At 46.6% G+C, this 19,335-nt stretch overlaps 1 protein-coding gene across 2 annotated transcripts in view; it reads right to left on the reverse strand.

The window, feature by feature from the left end:
* The window catches only part of vps53 (VPS53 subunit of GARP complex), a 328,676-nt gene that overhangs the window by 195,919 nt on the left and 113,422 nt on the right, over positions 1–19,335 (reverse strand). For both annotated transcript variants that reach the window (XM_078422197.1, XM_078422198.1), the window contains exons 10-11: positions 17,706–17,848; positions 16,702–16,843 (exon numbers count right to left, since the gene is read on the reverse strand). In XM_078422197.1, the coding sequence (XP_078278323.1) occupies positions 16,702–16,843; positions 17,706–17,848 (285 nt within the window). The remainder of the gene's footprint in view (positions 1–16,701; positions 16,844–17,705; positions 17,849–19,335) is intronic.

The raw sequence follows: 19,335 nt of genomic DNA on the forward strand, positions 1-19,335 counted from the left end.
TCTTAAACTGTGGCCCCTTGTTCTGGACTCCCCCAACATTGGGAACATGTTTCCTGCCTCTAACGTGTCCAACCCCTTAATAATCTTATACGTTTCGATAAGATCTCCTCTCATCCTTCTAAATTCCAATGTATACAAGCCCAGTCGCTCCACTCTTTCAACATATGATAGTCCCGCCATTCCGGGAATTAACCTAGTAAACCTACGCTGCACGCCCTCAATAGCAAGAATATCCTTCCTCAAATTTGAAGACCAAAACTACACACAGTACTCCAGGTGCGGTCTCACTAGGGCCCTGTACAACTGCAGAAGGACCTCTTTGCTCCTATACTCAACTCCTCTTGTTATGAAGGCCAACATTCCATTCACTGCCTGCTGTACCTGCATGCTTCCTTTCAGTGACTGATGCACTAGGACACCCAGATCTCGTTGTACACCATTCAGATAATACTCTGCCTTCCTATTCTTACCACCAAAGTGGATAACCACACACTTATCCACATTAAACTGCATCTGCCATGCATCCGCCCACTCACACAACCTGTCCAAGTCACCCTGCAACCTCATAGCATCTTCCTCACAGTTCACACTACCACCCAGCTTTGTATCATCTGCAAATTTGCTAATGGAGTATTGTGTTCAGTTTTGGGCATCCTGTTTATAGGAAGGATGCCATGAAGCTGGAGAGAGTGCAGAGAATGCATTTATGAGGATATTGCCAGAACCGGAGGGCCTAAGCTAACGGGAGAAATTGGGGAAGCTAGGGCTTTATTTCTTGGAGCACAGGGTGCGAAGGGGTGATCATACAGACGTGTATATAATCATGAGGGTAACTGAGAGGTTGAATGCATAGAGTCTTTTACCCAGAGTTGGGCAATCAAGAACCAGAGGACATACGTTTAAGGTGAGAGGGGTAAAGATTTAATTGGAACCTGAGGAACAATTTTCACACTCAGAAGGTGTTGGGTATATGGAATGAACTGCCAGAGGAGGCACTTGAGGCAGGTACTATTAAAGCACTTAAAAGACAGTCGGACAGATACATGAATAAGAAAGGTTTAGAGGACTCCAAGGAATAAAGTACTAGCTTGCCCAATCTCACCCTTTAGCTCAGGCCCTCGAGGACTGGCTACATCCTCATAAATGTTCTCTACTCTTTCCAGCTTAATGGCATCCTTCCTACAGCGCGGTGACCAGAATTGAACACAATACTCCAAATGGTGCCAAATGGGACTATCTCAGATGGAGCACTTTTGTTGGCATGAGCAAGTTTGGCCGAAGGGCCTTTTTTTTGTTGCTTGAATGACTCGATAAAGTAATTTCACAACTGGTTATAATACATCTGGAAAGAACAGGTTGGCAGGGGCAGAGACTTAACTAGATGCTTTAAGCAGAACCCTTATGACAGTGGCCAGTTATTTGAAGACGTTAATGCATTGGGAATGGCATATAATCTCCATAGAGAACATGAGTATTCATTGCTTAATTAATGCTGCTTGGATGCCATGGCCAAGCTGTATCCTGTCACTATACAGTAAGTTTCCTTATAGTGCAAGATGGTTTAAATGGGCACAAATTGGAACGGAAGATAGACACAAAAAGTTGGAGTAACTCAGCGCGACGGGCAGCATCTCTGGAGAGAAGGAATGGGTGACGTTTCGTGCCGAGACCCTTCATCAGACTGAGAACATGTAAGATTATTAAGGGATTGGACATGTTAGAGGCAGGAAACATGTTCCCAATGTTGGGGGAGTCCAGAACCAGGGGCCACAGTTTAAGAATAAGGGGTAGGCCATTTAGAACGGAGATGAGGAAAAACCTTTTCAGTCAGAGAGTTGTAAATCTGTGGAATTCTCTGCCTCAGAAGGCAGTGGAGGCCAATTCTCTGGATGCATTCAAGAGAGAGCTAGATAGAGCTCTTAATGATAGCGGAGTCGGGAGGTATGGGGAGAAGGCAGGAATGGGGTATTGATTGTGAATGATCAGCCATGATCACATTGAACGGCGGGGCTGGCTCGAAGGGACGAATAGCCTCCTCCTGTGTCTATTGAGAAGGGTCTCGACTCGAAACGTCACCGATTCCTTCTCTCCAGAGATGCTGCCTGTCCCGCTTTTCAGCTTTACTCCAGCTTTTTGTGACTATCTTCGGTTTAAACCAGCATCTGCAGTTCCATCTTACACAAACTGGAACACTTTCTTTCAGAAAGGAAATAATCTTTTTTTAATTCGACAGGAAATTGGAACTACCTGCTAAAACTATTATGGTTCTGTTGAAGTCAAAGATCTTTTACTAACTTCATCAAACCAAATACCACATGATAGCATTCTCTTCATTTTCACACAATTCTGTATAAACATTTTACTAAATTAGGTTAAGCTGGAGTAAATTTTCTATTACCCAGAATTTCAGCACGCAAAAGATTGAATCAAAAGCAAACAGCGATTTTTTATCCCCTCACACTATAATTCAATTTACAAGATGGTCCTGATCTCCATAAAAATATTTGTAACTAACAATGCAGTTAAAGCTGCGACTATTTAAAGTTTGTAATCTAAAAAATAAAAAATAAACTCAATATAAACCAGGTAGACAATGTGTTGTGAATCAAGTCATGCTTTTCAGAGATATAATGGACGAGACGACAGAGATATAATATAACGTGATTAATCATGTATTGTCTCGGTACCCCACAGATCCGCTCTTGCTCCCCCTCCCACTAGTCCTTACCTTTTACCCCATCAGCCATCACATACAACACATAATCCTCCGACATTTTCGCCACCTCCAACGGGATCCCACCATTAATCACATCATCCCATCTCCACCCCTTTCCGCCTTCCGTCCGCAAAGACCATTCCCTCCGCAACTCCCTGGTTAACTCATTCCTTCCCACCTAAAACAACCCCTCCCCAGGTACCTTCCCCTGCAACTGCAGGAGATGCAACACCTGTCCCTATACCTCCTCGCTCGTCTCTGTCCTTTCAGGTTAGGCAGAGGTTAACTTGCACCTCCTCCAACCTTATCTACTGTATCCGTTGTTCAAGGTGTGGACTCATACATCGGTGAGACCAAATGTAGACTGGGCGATCATTTCACTGAACACCTTCGCTCAGTCTGCCTGGACCTACCTGAACTCTCATTTGCCAAACGCTTTAATTCCCCTTTCCATTTCCACACTGACCTTTCTGTCCTAGGTCTCCTCCATTGTCAAAGTGAGGCGAAACTCAAATTGGAGGCACGGCATCTCATATTTCGCTTGGGCAGCGTACAACCCAGTGGTATGAATCTTGATTTCTCTAACTTCAAGTAACCCTTGCATTCCCTCTCCCTCCGTCCCTCCCCCATCCAAGTCGTACCAGCATCAAAATCATCTTCAATCACAATCAATCATTTAAAGACCTTTTGATTATTGAATATTTACTGAATATCTATTGTGTTATTGCGTTACGGCCTGCAAAGCTGCAGCAAGTAAGTATTTCAATGTTCTATTGCCAGTACATATGACAATTTGAACACTTGACCCTTGATCAGTCCGTCTGTCTTTTGTGTTTTTTGTTGTTTTTGTCTGAATTGTAGTTTTAATATGGTGTAGGGTTTGTATGTTATGTTTGGGGGGGGTGGGAGGGAACAGGAACTGTAAAATTCTCTCTCCCGAACGGAGACGCGACCTTTGTTTCTGTGTCGTGTCTCCGTTCCCGTTGCGGCCTACCACCGGCCATGCACCTGGGACCACCTGAGGCTCTGGTTCGCAGAGCCCGCGGCCCGGACTCACCACCTGCGGCGCTGGCTGCCTGCGGATGCTGCGGGAGCGGCTGCGACTCGTCTCCGGAGGCTCCGGCGCGGGCCGCGTGGACGTCGGAAGCCTGCAGGCCCCTGGGTGGGGGCCGACATCGGGAGCACCGGCAGCGGCAGAGGCAGCGTGTTCGCCCGCCCCGAATCGCGGGGCTTGGGTCGGCCCGCCGCGGACCTTTCACCGTCCGGCGTGGCCTGAAATAGGCCGTGGACCTTTCACCGTCCGGCGGGGGCTTCAATATCGGGAGCCCCGACCGCCCCGACCGCCCCGACGTGGCAACTCCAACAGCCTGACCGCGGGAGAAGACGGCAGGGAAGAGAAAAAGACATTCTGGCCTTCCATCACAGTGAGGAGGGACTGGAGGAGACTCACTGTGATGGATGTTTCTTTTTGTTTGGTGTTGTGATTGTATGTGTTATTGCATTTTTATTGATTATTCTCATTGGTCTTATTGTTCAACTGCGGGTAATGTTTCATTTCACTACACATTTATGTGTATGTGACAAATAAACTACTATTGACTATTGATTGACTATTGAGAAGATGGAGCAAGTTAATTACATTCTTCAGGGCCTTCAATACTGAACTATGCCTCAGAACTATTGTTAACGCCAACATAAAATTATAGCATTATGACTGCGAGTGATTGTTATTCAGTTATTCAGTTATTGATCTTGCAAGCAATGGGAGATCTTACATTGTTCAAATCCAGACATATCGCTCCTCCTTTTATTCTGTCACCCATTTGCAGCAACTGAATTTTGTCACCCATTTCTGTCACCCATTTTGCAGCCCTTTACATTGTATTATAGCACACATAAGTAATTCACTTGGCCAGAGTTATGGCTCCTCTCACATAGAGTCATTGAGTTGTACAGCATCTAAACAGCCCCTTCGGCCCAACTTGCCCATGCCGACCACATGTCCCATTTACACTAGTCCCACCAGCCTGCGTTTGGCCCATACCCCTCCAACCCTATCCAATCCATGTACACGTACATGCGATAGTCCCTGCCTCAACTACCTCCTCCGGCAGCTCATTCCATACACCCACCATCCTTGGTGTAAAAAAGATGCCCCTCAGGTTCCTATTAAATTTTTCCCCCCCTCACCTTAAACTTATGTCCTCTGGTTCTCAATTCACCTACTCTGGGCAAGAGACTTTGTGCGTTTACCCGATCTATTCCTCTCATGATTTTGTAAATCATCAATGTAATCTTCTATTCTCCCCCCCCCCCCCCCCACCACCACTACCACCATTACTTTCCAATTTTTTAAAAATGCATTCACAATACAATTTTCAACTCCTCCTGCAGCCGAGTGTTTCATTTGATAACTTCCCTCTGGATAAACCAGTGTTTCCTGAAATTTTTACCTGATAAAGTTGGCACGTTATGGAGGGGGGAGGGAGGAGTGGAAAAGGACTGTAATTAAATAGCCATGTGTTTTGGTTCAATGCTAGTAATTAAACCGTAGAACAGAACAAAGAAAAGTACAGCACAGGATAGGCCCTTCGGCCCACACAGTCTGTGCTGAACACGACGCCACATTAAATTAATCTCCTCTGCCTGCACATAACCCATATCCCCCCATTCCCTGCATATCCATGTGCCTCTCTAAAAGTATCTTAAACTCCACTACTGTATCTGCCTCCACCACCCATGGCAGTGCGTTCCAGGCACCCACCACCCTCTGTGTAAAAAATAAAACTTGCTCTGGACATTGCCTTTAAACTTTGCCCTTCTCAACTTAGAATGAATGGATGAAGGATCCACATAAAACAGGTTTCTCTTGTGGAACTCAGCAGATATAGTGGACTCACAGAGTCTCTTGCCCAGAGTAGGGGAATCGAGAACCAGAGGACATAAGCTTAAGGTAGGGGGGAAAGATTTAATAGGAACCTGAGGAACTTTCAAGAGAGAGTTAGATAGAGCTCTTAAAGATCGCAAAGTCAAGGAATATGGGGAAAAGGCAGGAACGGGATCCTGATTGTGGATGATCAACCATAATCGCAGTGAAAGGAAGTGCTGGCACGAAAGGCCGAATGGCCTCCTCCTGCACCTATTGACTACTGACTCGACTTTGGACTGGTTATGTCTTCAGTTTTATTTGATTGTAAACGGTGCCGAAGCTGTGGCTACTGTACGTCTGTGGTTGTGCAAAAGAATTTCACTGTGATGTGCAAGTGACAATAAAAACATTTAGATTCTGAAGATAGACACAAAATGCTGGAGTAACTCAGCGGGACAGGCAGCATCTCTGGAGAGAAGGAATGGGTCTCGTTTCAGGTCGAGACCTTTCCTCAGACTCGAACAGTCACCCACTCCTTCTCTCCAGAGATGCTGCCTGTCCCGTTGAGTTCCTCCAGCATTTTGTGTCTATCTTCGGTGTAAACCAGTATCTGCAGTTCCTTCCTACACTTTGAGATTCTGAAGCATTCTCGTCCTAATCTCTGCCTTGAAGACTTCACTAAGTCGTTCAATTTGTTAAATATGTAAACAACGTTAAATAAATCATCAACCAATCAATCAATAAATCATTCTTTTTAACTAATAGGGGGACAAAACGCTTATTTCAAGCAAGCAGTTTGATGTGATGCAGGTGTACTCTATTAATCACAGGTTAGATGTTGAAGAGCAGTAATTCACTGCCAAGTGTCGACGCATCAATCATACTGGTGCAATCAGTGTAGGAAGGAACTGCAGAATGCTGGTTTAAATCAAAGATAGACACAAAATGCTGGAGTAACTCAACGGGACAGGCAGAAGTATAGATAAGGAAGTCCTTTTCACACCTTACACTTTCTTTCACACCTTACACTTCCTTATCTATACTTCCTTATCTCTGTACTGCCCACTCCCCTGACATCAGTATGAAGAAGGGTCTCGAACAGAAACATCACCCATTCTTTTTCTCCAGAGATGCTGGCTGACCCGCTGAGTTACTCCAGCATTTTGTGACTATCTGGTGCAATCAATGTTGGACATCTTTCTGGACTGGACCATATTGTGCAAATCCTACGCGTGGAAAAATTATCACCATCTTAATATTCATACGTACTTTTTAATAGTTGAGGCTATACTGAACCAAACCCACACAGTTGGTGTCTAGAATGTTAATGCTTGTTACTGATTCAATTCAGAAACATCTGGCCAGGTTCGTGCATCAAAGACCAAGCACCACAAATCAGTTTAGAAATTTTTATGATCCCTTTTCATCAACCTGCTGCATTTAATTCTATTGGTTTAGAATGCAATTTGGTAGAATTAGATGTGATTTTCAAAAGGCACCTGGACAGGTACATGGATAGGAGGGATATGGGCCAAACATGGCAAATGGGACTAGCTTAGATGGTAAAACCTCCTTTCCATTAACTCCATTTACACTTCATGCTGCCTCAGCAAGGCCACCAGCATAACCAGAACGAGTCTCACTCACCCTGATCACTCCCTCTTCTCCCCTCTCCCATCCGACAAGGAGTACAGAAGTGTGAAAACGCACACCTCCAGATTCAGGGACAGTTTCCTCCCAGCTGTTATCATGTAACTGAACCATCCCATCACCAACTAGAGAGCGGTCCTGAGATACTATCCCCCTCACTGGAGACTCTTGGACAATCTTTAATCAGACTCCACTGGATTTTATCTTGCACTTTTTCGCTGACCGGATAACACGCAACAAAGGGTTTTCACTGTACCTATTGTCACTGTACCTATTGTCACTGTACCTATTGTCACTTAACATGTGACAATAAACTAAACTAACGGAATTGAGTCTGAAGAAGGGCCCCAACCCAAAACCTCATCTGAAGACCTGAAACGTCACCTATCCATTTTCTCCAGTTGCTGCCTGATGCGCTGAGTTACTCCAGCATTTTGTGTCCAGCTCTAGCTTAGATGGTCTGCATAGATGAGCTGGGCCGAAGGGCCTGTTTTCATGTAGTGTGACACTATGACTCGAAGCTGCTTTTGTCTTTAAATTATTCGTTAATTTGAAACACTTCCAATCTGCAAATAGCACATCAGTACTGAAAGTACATAGAAAAACCCATAGATATTTCATTAGAGTAACACAAGTAAACTCTGTAAAGAAGAAATACTGCTAATTGGGATTTAATGCAAAGAATCCTCAGGTAAAAAGTTCGACTTGTTCTGACAAAAGTTATTGTGGATGCAATTTAATACTAATCCAACTGCTGCAAATTGCATGACATGCAGAAACATCATCAAATATGTACTCTTTGCAATCGAGATGTAAAACAGCGGATGCCTTTGTCAAAAGCTACTCAAACAACAGATCAACTGCTTGCCTGCGAGCCGTAATAATGATATACTGGGCCACACAGTGCAATTCTAAGGATGTCCAATGAGAGAAATATAAAGTAAAATCCAGTGTATGGGTCAGATTTTTATGTGTTACAGAGGAGATAATTTAATGGATGGAAAAGGGTGGCACGGTTGTGCAGCGGTAGAGTTGCCGGCCGCCTTACAACGCCAGAGATCCGTGTTCGATTCTGATTACGGGTGCTGTCTGTTGGGAGTTTGTACCTTCTCCCTGTGATCGCGTGGGTTTTCTCCGGGCGCTCCGGCTTCCTCCCACACTACAAAGACTTGCGGGTTCGTGGGCTGTGTAGGAAGGAACTGCAGATGCTGACTTACACCAAAGATAGACACAATCTTTGGTATAAACACAAGGCAGGCAGGAAACATGTTCCCAATGTTGGGGGAGTCGCGAACCAGGGGCCACAGTTTAAGAATAAGGGGTAGGCCATTTAGAACTGAGATGAGGAAAAACTTTTTCACTTAGAGTTGAGAAGCTGTGGAACTCTCTGCCTCAGAAGGCAGTGGAGGCCAATTCCCTGGGTGTTTTCAAGAGAGTTAGATAGAGCTCTTAATGATAGCGGAGTCAAGGGATTTGGGGAGAAGGCAGGAACGGGGTACTGATTGTGGATGATGAGCCATGATCACGGTGAATGGCGGTGCTGGCTCGAAGGGCCGAATGGCCTACTCCTGCACCTATTGTCTATTGTCTATAATGCTGGAGTAACTATCTTCGGGCTCTGTAAATTATAAATTGGCTTCTGTAAATTATAAATTGTCCTTAGCGCGTAGGATAGCGGTAGTGTAATGGGTGATTGCTAGTCGGAGGTCGATGGGCCGAAGGGCCTGTTTCATAAGTGCATAGTCTACAGGAGCAGAATTAGGCCATTCGGCCCATCGAGTCTGCTTCATCATTCAAACATGGCTGATCTATCTCTCCCTCTCCTGCCTGCTACCTATAACCCAATGACACCCGTCTCCAATCAAGAATCTGTCGATCTCCACCTTAAAAATCTCCATTGAGGGCCTCCATAGTCGCTGTGGTAATGAATTCCATAGATTCACCACCTTTTTCACATTGTATCTCTAAACGGCGGCACGGTGGCGCAGCGGTAGAGTTGCTGCCTTACAGCGAATGCAGCGCCGGAGACTCAGGTTCGATCCTGACTACGGGCGCCGTCTGTACAGAGTTTGTACGTTCTCCCCGTGACCTGCGTGGGTTTTCTCCGAGATCTTCGGTTTCCTCCCACACTTCAAAGACGTACAGGTTTGTAGGTTAATTGGCGGGGCAAATGTAAAAATTGTCCCTAGTGGGTGTAGGATAGTGTTAATGTGCGGGGATCGCTGGGCGGCGCGGACCCAGTGGGCCGAGGGGCCTGTTTCTGCGCTGTATCTCTAAATAAAAATAATTAATTAATTAATTAATTAATTAATTGAATTTTAAAAAAGAATAAAAATAAAAATTAAATAAACTATAAGACACAAGAGCAGACAAATGTGGCCAAAAAGCCACAGCATTCTTTCGGATTCAATGCATCCTGTCAAAATATAGTGCTACTAGTTTATTGATCTGCCCTGAATGATTTAGATGATCCAGTAACTCCACTCACATGGCAGTGGACATCTAGAAAGAATAGCAAAGTTCGATTTAGCCTCATGACCCATTAGACAAGGAACTCAGCATTTGGCCTTGCCAATCTGCTGTTAATCTGTCAACTAATTTACGAGGGAAAATAATGATTGTACAATATTGACATTTGCCTTCCACCAAAGCCGATCAGGCCACATTTGGAGCATTGTGTACAGTTCTAGCCGCCCTGCAAAAAGATGTCATTCAACTGAAGATTGACGAAGATTGACGAGATTGCTACCAGTTCAGGAATGGTTGAGTAATAAGGCGAGGCTGGATTAGGTTGGGTCATTGTTCCATAGAGCAGAGGGGAGCTAAGGGGAGACCTTATCGCGGTTTATAAAATCACCAGGGGCATGGACAAGATGAAGAGCCACTGTCTTTTCCCAAGGATAAGGGAGTTTAAAACTAGCGGGCATGGGCTCAAGGTGAAAAGTGAAAGGTTTAAAAGGGACTTTAGAGATACGGCACAGAACAGGCCCTTCAGCCCACTAAGTCCGCACCAACCAGCCATCACCCCATACACGAGCACTATCCTACAAACTAGGAATGTCACAACTTTTTTTTACCAAAGCCAATTAGTCTACAAACCTGTATATGTTTGGAGTGTGGGAGAAATCCCACGTGGTCACAGGAGAACGTACAAACTGCGTACAGACAGCATCCACAGTAAGGATTGAACCTGGGTCTCTAGTGAGGTAAGGCAGCAACTCTACCGTTGTGCCACTGAGCTCTCCTTTTCTCTTTGTAACACTCTCTCACACAAGCCCGTCAACTCCTCTGCCATTAATCTACAATGTGGTGCAGCGGTAGAATTGCTGACTCACAGCGCCAGAGACTCAGGTTTGATCCTGACTATAGGTGCTGTCTGTATGGAGTTTGTACGTTCTCCCTGTGACCACGTGGGTTTTCTCCGGGTGCTCCGGTTTCCACCCACATTCAAAAGATGCGCTGCTTTGTAGGTTAATTGGCTTCGGTTGTAAATTGTCCCAATTGTGTAGGATTGCGCTGGAGTACGGGGATCGCTGGTCGGCGTGGACCCGGTGAACCCAAGGTCCTGTTTCCATGCCATATCTCTAAACTAAACTGGTCATTTACAGCAGCCAAATGAATAACAGGAGTATTTTGGGGAAGTGGAGAGGAAACCATAGCACCAGATTATGGAGAAAGATAGATATCCAGTAGATCAGCAGACAAGATCAGAATCCAGCCTAGCTTCTTGTTGTTGTGAGGAGGCAGTACTGTTACTGCTAAACCCTGCAGCACACCATTCTTCTGTGAAAACACCTTCACCAGAAGAATGAAGAAAATCAAGAAGTGGCTCACCAATTCTCAAGGGAAAATCCAGATCTCAAAATAATGAATAAATGGAAGATAAAAATGATAATAATGTGGGTTGTGGAGGGAGCTGAGGTCCGTAGCACACACGGTAATCGTTGCTCTGCAAGGAGCTGGAAACATAGGACAGCTCAATAAAATTTAGATTCAAACAAAAGAAAAATAACTACAGATAACTAGAAGGACAAGTAACAATAAACTGAACTAACTAATGAAGTAACATCATATCATCATATCATATATATACAGCCGGAAACAGGCCTTTTCGGCCCTCCAAGTCCATGCAGCCCAGCGATCCCCGTACATTAACACTATCCTATACCCACTAGGGACAATTTTTTTTTACATTTACCCAGCCAATTAACCTACATACCTGTACGTCTTTGGAGTGTGGGTGGAAACCGAAGATCTCGGAGAAAACCCACGCAGGTCACGGGGAGAACGTACAAACTCCTTACAGTGCAGCACCCGTAGTCAGGATCGAACCTGAGTCTCCGGCGCTGCATTCGCTGTAAAGCAGCAACTCTACCACTGCGCTACCGTGCCGCCCATGTGTAGGAAGAGTTCCAAGAGTTGGATCCGCTGGTTGGTGGGGTGGAAGGTGAGAACGAGGGGGATTCTGTCCTTGTTGCGAGTGGGGGGAGGGGGAGCAAGAGCGGAGCTGCGGGATATAGAAGAGACCCTGGTGAGACCCTCATCTATAATGGAAGAGGGGAAGCCCCGTTTCCTGAAGAATGAGGACATCTCTGACGCCCTAGTGTGAAACACCTCATCCTGGGCGCAGATGCGGCGTAGACGGAGGAATTGGGAGTAGGGGACAGACATTTTGCAGGAGATCGGTTGGGAAGAAGTGTAGTCCAGATAGCTTTGCGAGTCAGTGGGTTTGTAGTAGATGTCAGTCACTAGTCTGTCTCCTGTGATGGAGATGGTGAGGTCCAGAAAAGATAGGAAGGATCTGTAGATGCTGGTTTACACCGAAGTTAGACACAAAATGCTGGAGTAACTCAGCGGGACAGGCAGCATCTCAGATGTCCTGGTATGGAACACCTCATCTTGGGCGCAGATGCGGCGTAGACAGAGGAATTGGGAGTAGGGGATAGTCTTTGCAGGAAGCAGGGTGAGACGAAGTATGGCCCAGATTGCTGTGGTAGTCAGTAGGTTTATAATCCACGTCAGTCGATAGACTATCTCCTGTGATGGAGACAGTGACATCAAGAAACAGAAGGGAGATGTCGGAGATGGTCCAGGTGAATTTGAGCGCAGGATGGAAATTAGTAGTGAAGTTAACGAAGTCCGTAAGTTCTGCATGGGTGCAGGAGGCAGCACCGATGCAGTCGTCAATGTTGCGGAGAAAGGAACCGGGATTGTTTGACGTTTTCTAAGTGAATTTGAGTGCAGGATGGAAACTAACTAACTTAGCTGAGTCTGAAGAAGGGTCCCGACCCGAAACGTCAAGTCTGAAGAAGGGTCCCGACATGAAGGAACTTTCAAAATAATTGACATAGGGCCCTTTTCACTGAAAAGCCCATCCAAAGGATGTAATCCCCCACTGTGCAAACGTCTTAGGAAGGAACTGCAGACGCTGGTTTAAATCGAAGATAGACACGAAAAGCTGGAGTAACTCAGCGGGACAGGCACCATCTCCGGAGAGAAGGAATGGGTGACGTTTCAGGTCGAGACCCTTCTTCAGACTGAAGAGGATCTTGACCGAGACATCACTCATTCCTTCTCTCCGGAGATGCTGCCTGTCCCGCTGAGTTACTCCAGCAGTTTGTGTCTATCTTCGCGCAAATGTCTTAACCTGGAAAGTCATGCCATCAGAAAATGAAGCTTTGCAGAGGGGTGGAAAATGAGGGTCTGTCAATCTCCAATTTGGAAGTCATTCTGCAAGACCAAACACACACACACCTACAGACACTGACTCAAGAGTGGGGAACCGAGACGGTCGCATGCTGAGCGCAGCTCCTGTACGCTGCCCAGCAGCAAGTTCGACTCATTTTCCCCCACCCAGCTCTCAGCAAATTCCCAGACACCAGCCCGAGGGCCTGAGGAAGGCCAGTCACTGCTGACAGCCGTGTGGGCCTGAAGAAAGTAATTAGTCACGGGGAACGTGGAAAGAGTTCAGAGCACTGGCTGTCAAGGGCCATTACCATCTGACTAATACTGTCTGCTGAAAATGTAATGGAAGTTTCTTCCAAGTAAATAAACTGAAACCAGACACTAACATTGAAATCTTGAAGAAGACCATAGACATTTTTCTTGGCAACTCAGCCAACAATTCGAATCTGTCCATACATATTTCTGTTTGGAGGGAGAAAAAGCTTAAAAGTGGTCATTCTGGAAAGTTCAATCCACTATCAGAAGACCAGCAAAGGTTGTGCTACTGCAGAGAAATTAATCTTCAATGCTGTCACCTGCACTGCCATGCCAGAAGGCAGCCTCATAATATCTATATACTAAAACACTCATTTGTTTGTTTGTTTGTTCCTGAACTACAGCTAAAACGGTACAAGATAGCACGACAATTTTAGGCCCACCTTACTCACCGTCGTCTCTTTGGTGCTAATGGAAGAAGTTTCACTGAAATTGGTGTTATGTTTTTAAAGTTATTCACATTTTAACGTTTAAATCTATCTCCTAGGGGGGGAGGGAAGGAGGAGGGAGAGGGAGGGGATGGAGGGAGCGGATGGAGGGAGGGGGGATGGATGGAGGGGGAGGGAGGGAGGGAGGGAGGGGATAAGGAGGGTTGAGGGGGATGGAGTGGGGGGAGGGGAAGTGGGGAGTGTTAGGGAGGGGAGGGGGAGGGAGGAGGGAGGGAGGGGATTGGGGGGTTGAGTGGGGTGCAGTGGGGGGGGAGGGGAAAGGGGATGGGAGGGGGAGGGGGTAGAGGGAGGGGGGTGGAGGGGGGAGAGGAGAGGGGGTGAGAGGGGAGGGGAGGGAGGGGGTGAGGGGAGGGGGGAGTGGGGAGTGGGGAGGGGGAGATGGGTTGGGGGCTTGGGGGAGGAGAGGGTGCTGCACCAATGCAGGAGAGGTTTGGGCCCAACGGGTCCACTTGGTCTAGTTAGCTTTAATCTTCTGTGCTGCAGGTATAAAATTAGGTTGTTTTTGAACTTCCAATAGATTCCATTCTATACTGTTATGTCAGCAAAGAAACAGGCCCTTCGGCCCAACTTGCCCATGCTGACCAAGTTGCCCATCAATGTTCGTCCCACCTTTGGCTTTCAGAGATACAGCGCGGGAACAGGACCTTTGGCCCACCGAGTCCGCTTCGACCAACAATCACTCTCTAACTGTACACTAACACTTTCCTACACACTAGCGACAATTTACAATTTTTACCAAAGCCAATTAGCCTTCAAACATGTAGGTCTTTAGAGTGTGGGAGGAAACTGGAGCTCTTGTGAAAAACTCACACAGGTCACGGGGAGAACGTACAAACTCTGTACAGACAGCACCCTTAGTCAGGATGGAACCGGGTCTGTGGCGTTGTGAGGCAGCAACTCTACCGCTGCGCCACCGTGCCGCCCACTCCTCACCCCTTAATTCCAATAATATCTAAAACTCTGCTGACTCCCTGTCTGATTGCCTTTCTCAATCTCTATAAAATGTCCTGAATGTGGGCTGGATGCCCCCTCAACAACATATGGACTATCATATGTCAAACAGTATAGCACAGGAACAGACCCTTCGGCCCACAATGTCTGTGCTGTACATGATGCCTGGACAAACTCTCATCCACCTGCACTCCCTATCCCTCCATTCCTTGCACATCCATGTGCCTCTCTACAGTTTCTTAAATGCCACTGCTGTGTCTGCCTACACAACCTCTGGCAGTGTGTTCCAGGGACCCACTGCCCTCTGCGCATCTCTTTTAAACCAAACTAATTGAACAAATAGTGAGACAATGCTGCAAACAGATTTTAGCAAAGGAAAAAATTCTGAGAATAAACCAAAATACATGTTTCCATGTTTACAGGCTGCTTTTGAAGACCTCAGCATGGCCCATCAGCTTAATATTGGCAATGAAGCAGCTTACTGACCAACGGGCAGCACAGTGGCAGAGTTGCTGCCTTCACGGCGCTAGAGACCCGGGTTCGCTCCTGACTACTGGTGCTGTCTGTGCGGAGTTTGCACCTTCTCCCCGTGACCACGTTGGGTTTCTCCGGGTGCTTCGGTCTCCTCCCACATCCCAAAGACGTGCTGGGTTTGTCGGCTAATTGGCCCTCTGTAAATTGCCTCTAGTATACAGGGAGTGGATGAGAAAGTGGGATGACATAGAACTAGTCTGAACGGGTGATCGGTGATCGGTGTGGACTCGGTGGGCTAAAGGGCCTGTTTCCTTGCTGCATCTCTCAATGCAATAGAAAAATCATGGATACTAAAAAAAAATATTTGATCGCAACTCAATTTAAATTAGTGATTTGTTGGAAGAAAAATCGTAAGCCAAGTGACATTCCTTTTTCCAAAACATATGCCGTAGGATATTATTTCATTATGCGTGGAATTGAGAGGACTTCTATTTAATGCTTCATCTGAAAAACTACTTACCCAAACTTGATGTGCCCTGATAGTGCTGAACAGAAAAGATAATATTTTTTTAGTTAAGTCCCTAGAATTGAAATTAGATCCACAATCTTCTGGCTCAGGATCAAGTGCGCTACACAGCTGACAGACTAGATGAAGTACTGGTGAATCAAAAAGTGAAAGGAGATACAGTGAGAGGGGGTATTGACATCAGACTCAATTAAGCCAGATGAGCAAGAGAGAGAGAGAATAGAGAGAAGAGGCGCACAACAAGTCTTGGGGCCCTGGGTGACACTGAGATTCCAATAGGAATTGATGGCTTTGTGGCCAAGTTTGCAGATGATACGAAGATAGGTTGGAGGGATAGGTAGAGTAGAGGAAGCAGAGAATCTGCTGAATGACTTGGACAGGTTGGGAGAGTGGGCAAAGACGTGGCAGACAGAATACAGCCCAGCAAAGTGTGCGGTCATGCACTCTGGTAGCAGGAATAAAGGCGTAAACTATTTTTCTAAATGGGGAGAGGGTTCAGAAATCGGAGGTGCAAAGGGACTTGGTGGTGCTGGCGTAGGATTCTCAAAGGGTTAATTTGCAGGTTGAATTGGTAGTTAGGAAGGTAAATGCAATGCTAGCATTTATTTACGCACTGGGCCTGTACTCACTGAAGTTTAGAAGGATGAGAGGACCTCATTGAAACTTACCAAATAATGAAAGGCCTGGATAGAGTGGATGCGGAGAGGATGTTTCCACTGGGGGGGGGGGCAGAGGGCACGGCCTCAGAGCAAAAGGACGCACCTTTAGAAAGGAGACGAGGAGCAATTTCTTTAGTCACAGGGTGGTGAATCTGTGGAATTCAGTCACAGTCAATGTCAATGGGAATTTTTAAAGCTGAGATTGGCAGATTCATGGTTAGTACGGGTGTCAGGGGTTATGGGGAGAGGCAGGAGAATGGTGTTGAGAGGGAAAGATCGATCAGCCATGATTGAATGGCGGAGTAGACTCGATGGGCCGAATGGCCTAATTCTGCTCCTGGGACTTTTGAACTCATGAACTAGGATATGAATGAGAGAGAATGATGACCGGGCCGCTCATTTCTTACCACGATGCCATCTGTCAGCGTGCTGCCCGAGAACCTCTTGGCCAACAGGCCCTCAAAGTTTGTCGTCCTTTGGATCGCAAACAGCAGCAGCTTCACTTCAATTTCCTTGGCTCTCGTTCGCATTATTTTAGCCAGCTCTATCCTGGAACGTGAAAAACAAAGATAAATGCCTTCAGGGAAGCCACCCATGTTTGCATTTTAATAAACAGACATTCAAGGAGTATAGAGAGGTAACTTGTCTAGTTGTTGAAAACAGAAGGTTCCCGCTAAATCTACTGGGCAACTTCCAGTTAGACAGCACCTGAGGCAGGATCTAGGTTTCTTGTGTCTACCACCCTCAGCTTCACAAGTGACAAGACTTCATCAGTCATCAGCTAAGCTGCCAGAGCAAATACCTTGTGGTGTTACACGCTAAGCTGAGTCAGACATAAAAGGAGTGATAGAAAAAAGCTTAAATTCACAAGTTTCACTGGTATAACTGTGATAGAGCCTCAGTGTTAGCTGCAGACTCCCAAATCTAGTTTCAATTGTTCAATTGCCCCTAGCGTGCAGGGAGTGGATGAGAAAATCGGGTGTCACAATGGCGTAGCAGTAGAGCTACTGCCTTGCAGCACCAGAGACCTGGGATTGATCCTGACTACAGGAGCTGTCTGTACGGAGTTTGTACATTCTCCCCGTGACCTGCGTGGGTTTTCTCTGAGATCTTTGGTTTCCTCCCACACTCCAAAAACGTACAGGTTTGTAGGTTAATTGGCTTGATATAAATGAAAATTAAACGGTCCCTAGGGTAGTGTTAATGTGTGGGGACCGCTGGTCGGTGTGGACGCGATGGGCTGAAGGGCCTGTTTCCATGCTGTATCTCTAAACTAAAACTAAACTAAAGACAGAAATAGCGTGAAGGGGTGATCGCTGGTCGGCATGAACGCCGTGGGCTGAAGGGCCTGTTTCCGTGCTGTATCCTTCACTCAATCAAGCACGAACATCAGCACGTTTCCGCTTCGTACCTGGTGACGTGGCAGAACTCCACGGTGATCCTTTCACTCATATTCCACTCCGCTGGGAACATGCGGCCGTATTTATCTTCGTAATCCACCAGCTGCCTTTTAATCCAAGCGTACCGGCGATCTATCTTATCCAGCCACGCCACCTGTCAAAAAAACATCCGCGTAAAAGGTGGGACCCTCAGCATGGGAGCTCCGAATTGTATCCGAACTGCAGATGTTGGTTTACACCGTGGACACAACATGCTGGAGTAACTCAGCGGGCAGGACAGGCAGCGTCTCTGGAGAGAAGGAATGAGTGATGTTTCGGGTCGAGTCTGAAGAAGGGGCTCGACACAAAACGTCAACCGCTCCTTCTATCCAGAGATGCTGCCTGTCCCGACCGCCGAGTTACTCCAGCAATTTGTGTCCATCTCCTAATTGTATCTCCTGGCTTTTCTACCTGTTTCTTCACTCTGGTACCAGGGCCTCAGAATCCGAATGTCAATTTAAAGATGTCCTACCGGTCAGCCATAGCAAGTTTGCTCCAGGATTATTAATTGCTGCTTTATAACCTTCCTAGAGATATTGTGACCTGAACAAAATATTAAGCTTCACATCGCAAGAAACCGTCCTCTAACCAGCTAGAGTGCGGTCCTGACCTCCCATCCACCTCACTGGGGGCCAATGGTTCAATGGTCATAGAGTCCTGACCTCCCATCCACCTCACTGGAGGCCAATGGTTCAATGGTCATAGAGTCCTGACCTCCCATCCACCTCACTGGAGGCCAATGGTTCAATGGTCATAGAGTCCTGACCTCCCATCCACCTCACTGGAGGCCAGAATGGTTCAATGGTCATAGAGTCACACAGCGCGGAAACAGGCCCTGCCACCCAACTTACCCACACTGACCAATATGCCCCATCTACACGAGTCCCACCTGCCTGCATTTGGCCCGTGTCCCTCTAAATCTACCCATTCCATGGACCTGGCTAAATGTTTTCTAAATGTTGCAATAGTAGCTGCCTCAACTCCCTCCTCCGGCAGCTCGTTCCATACACCCACCACACTTTGTGTAAAAAAGTTACCGCTCAGGTTCCTATTAAATCTTTCCCCCCATCACCTTCAAGCTATGTCCTCTGGTTCACGGCACCCTTTCCAGCTTGTTGGTCGGCTGCAGCTGGGACAATGAAAATGCTGCCTAAACCATGACGGCACGGTGGCGCAGCGGTAGAGTTGCCGCCTTACAGCGCCAGAGACCCGGGTTCGATCCTGATTAAGGGTGGTGTCTGCACGGAGTATGTACGTTCTCCCCGTGACCGTGTAGGTTTTCTCCGGGTGCTCCAGTTTCCTCTCGCACTCCAAAGACGTGCAGGTTTGTCAGTCAATTGCCTTCGGTAAAAATTGTAAATCGTCCCTCGTGTGCAGGATAGTGCTAGTGTACGGGGTGATCGCTGGTCGGTGCGGACTCGGTGGGCTGAAGGGCCTGTTTCTGCACTGTATCTCTAAACTAAACTAAATTAACTTGGCGACTCTTGTATGTAGACCCAGTGGGCTGTTTCTATGCATTATGTACTTACAAAACAGATGGAGGAGGCCATTTGGCCCTTCGAGCCAGTGCCACACTTATTGCACATATCTATGGCAATAACC

Source organism: Rhinoraja longicauda, chromosome 26 (genome assembly GCF_053455715.1).
Source record: "Rhinoraja longicauda isolate Sanriku21f chromosome 26, sRhiLon1.1, whole genome shotgun sequence".
In the NCBI taxonomy this organism is placed as follows: domain Eukaryota; kingdom Metazoa; phylum Chordata; class Chondrichthyes; order Rajiformes; family Arhynchobatidae; genus Rhinoraja; species Rhinoraja longicauda.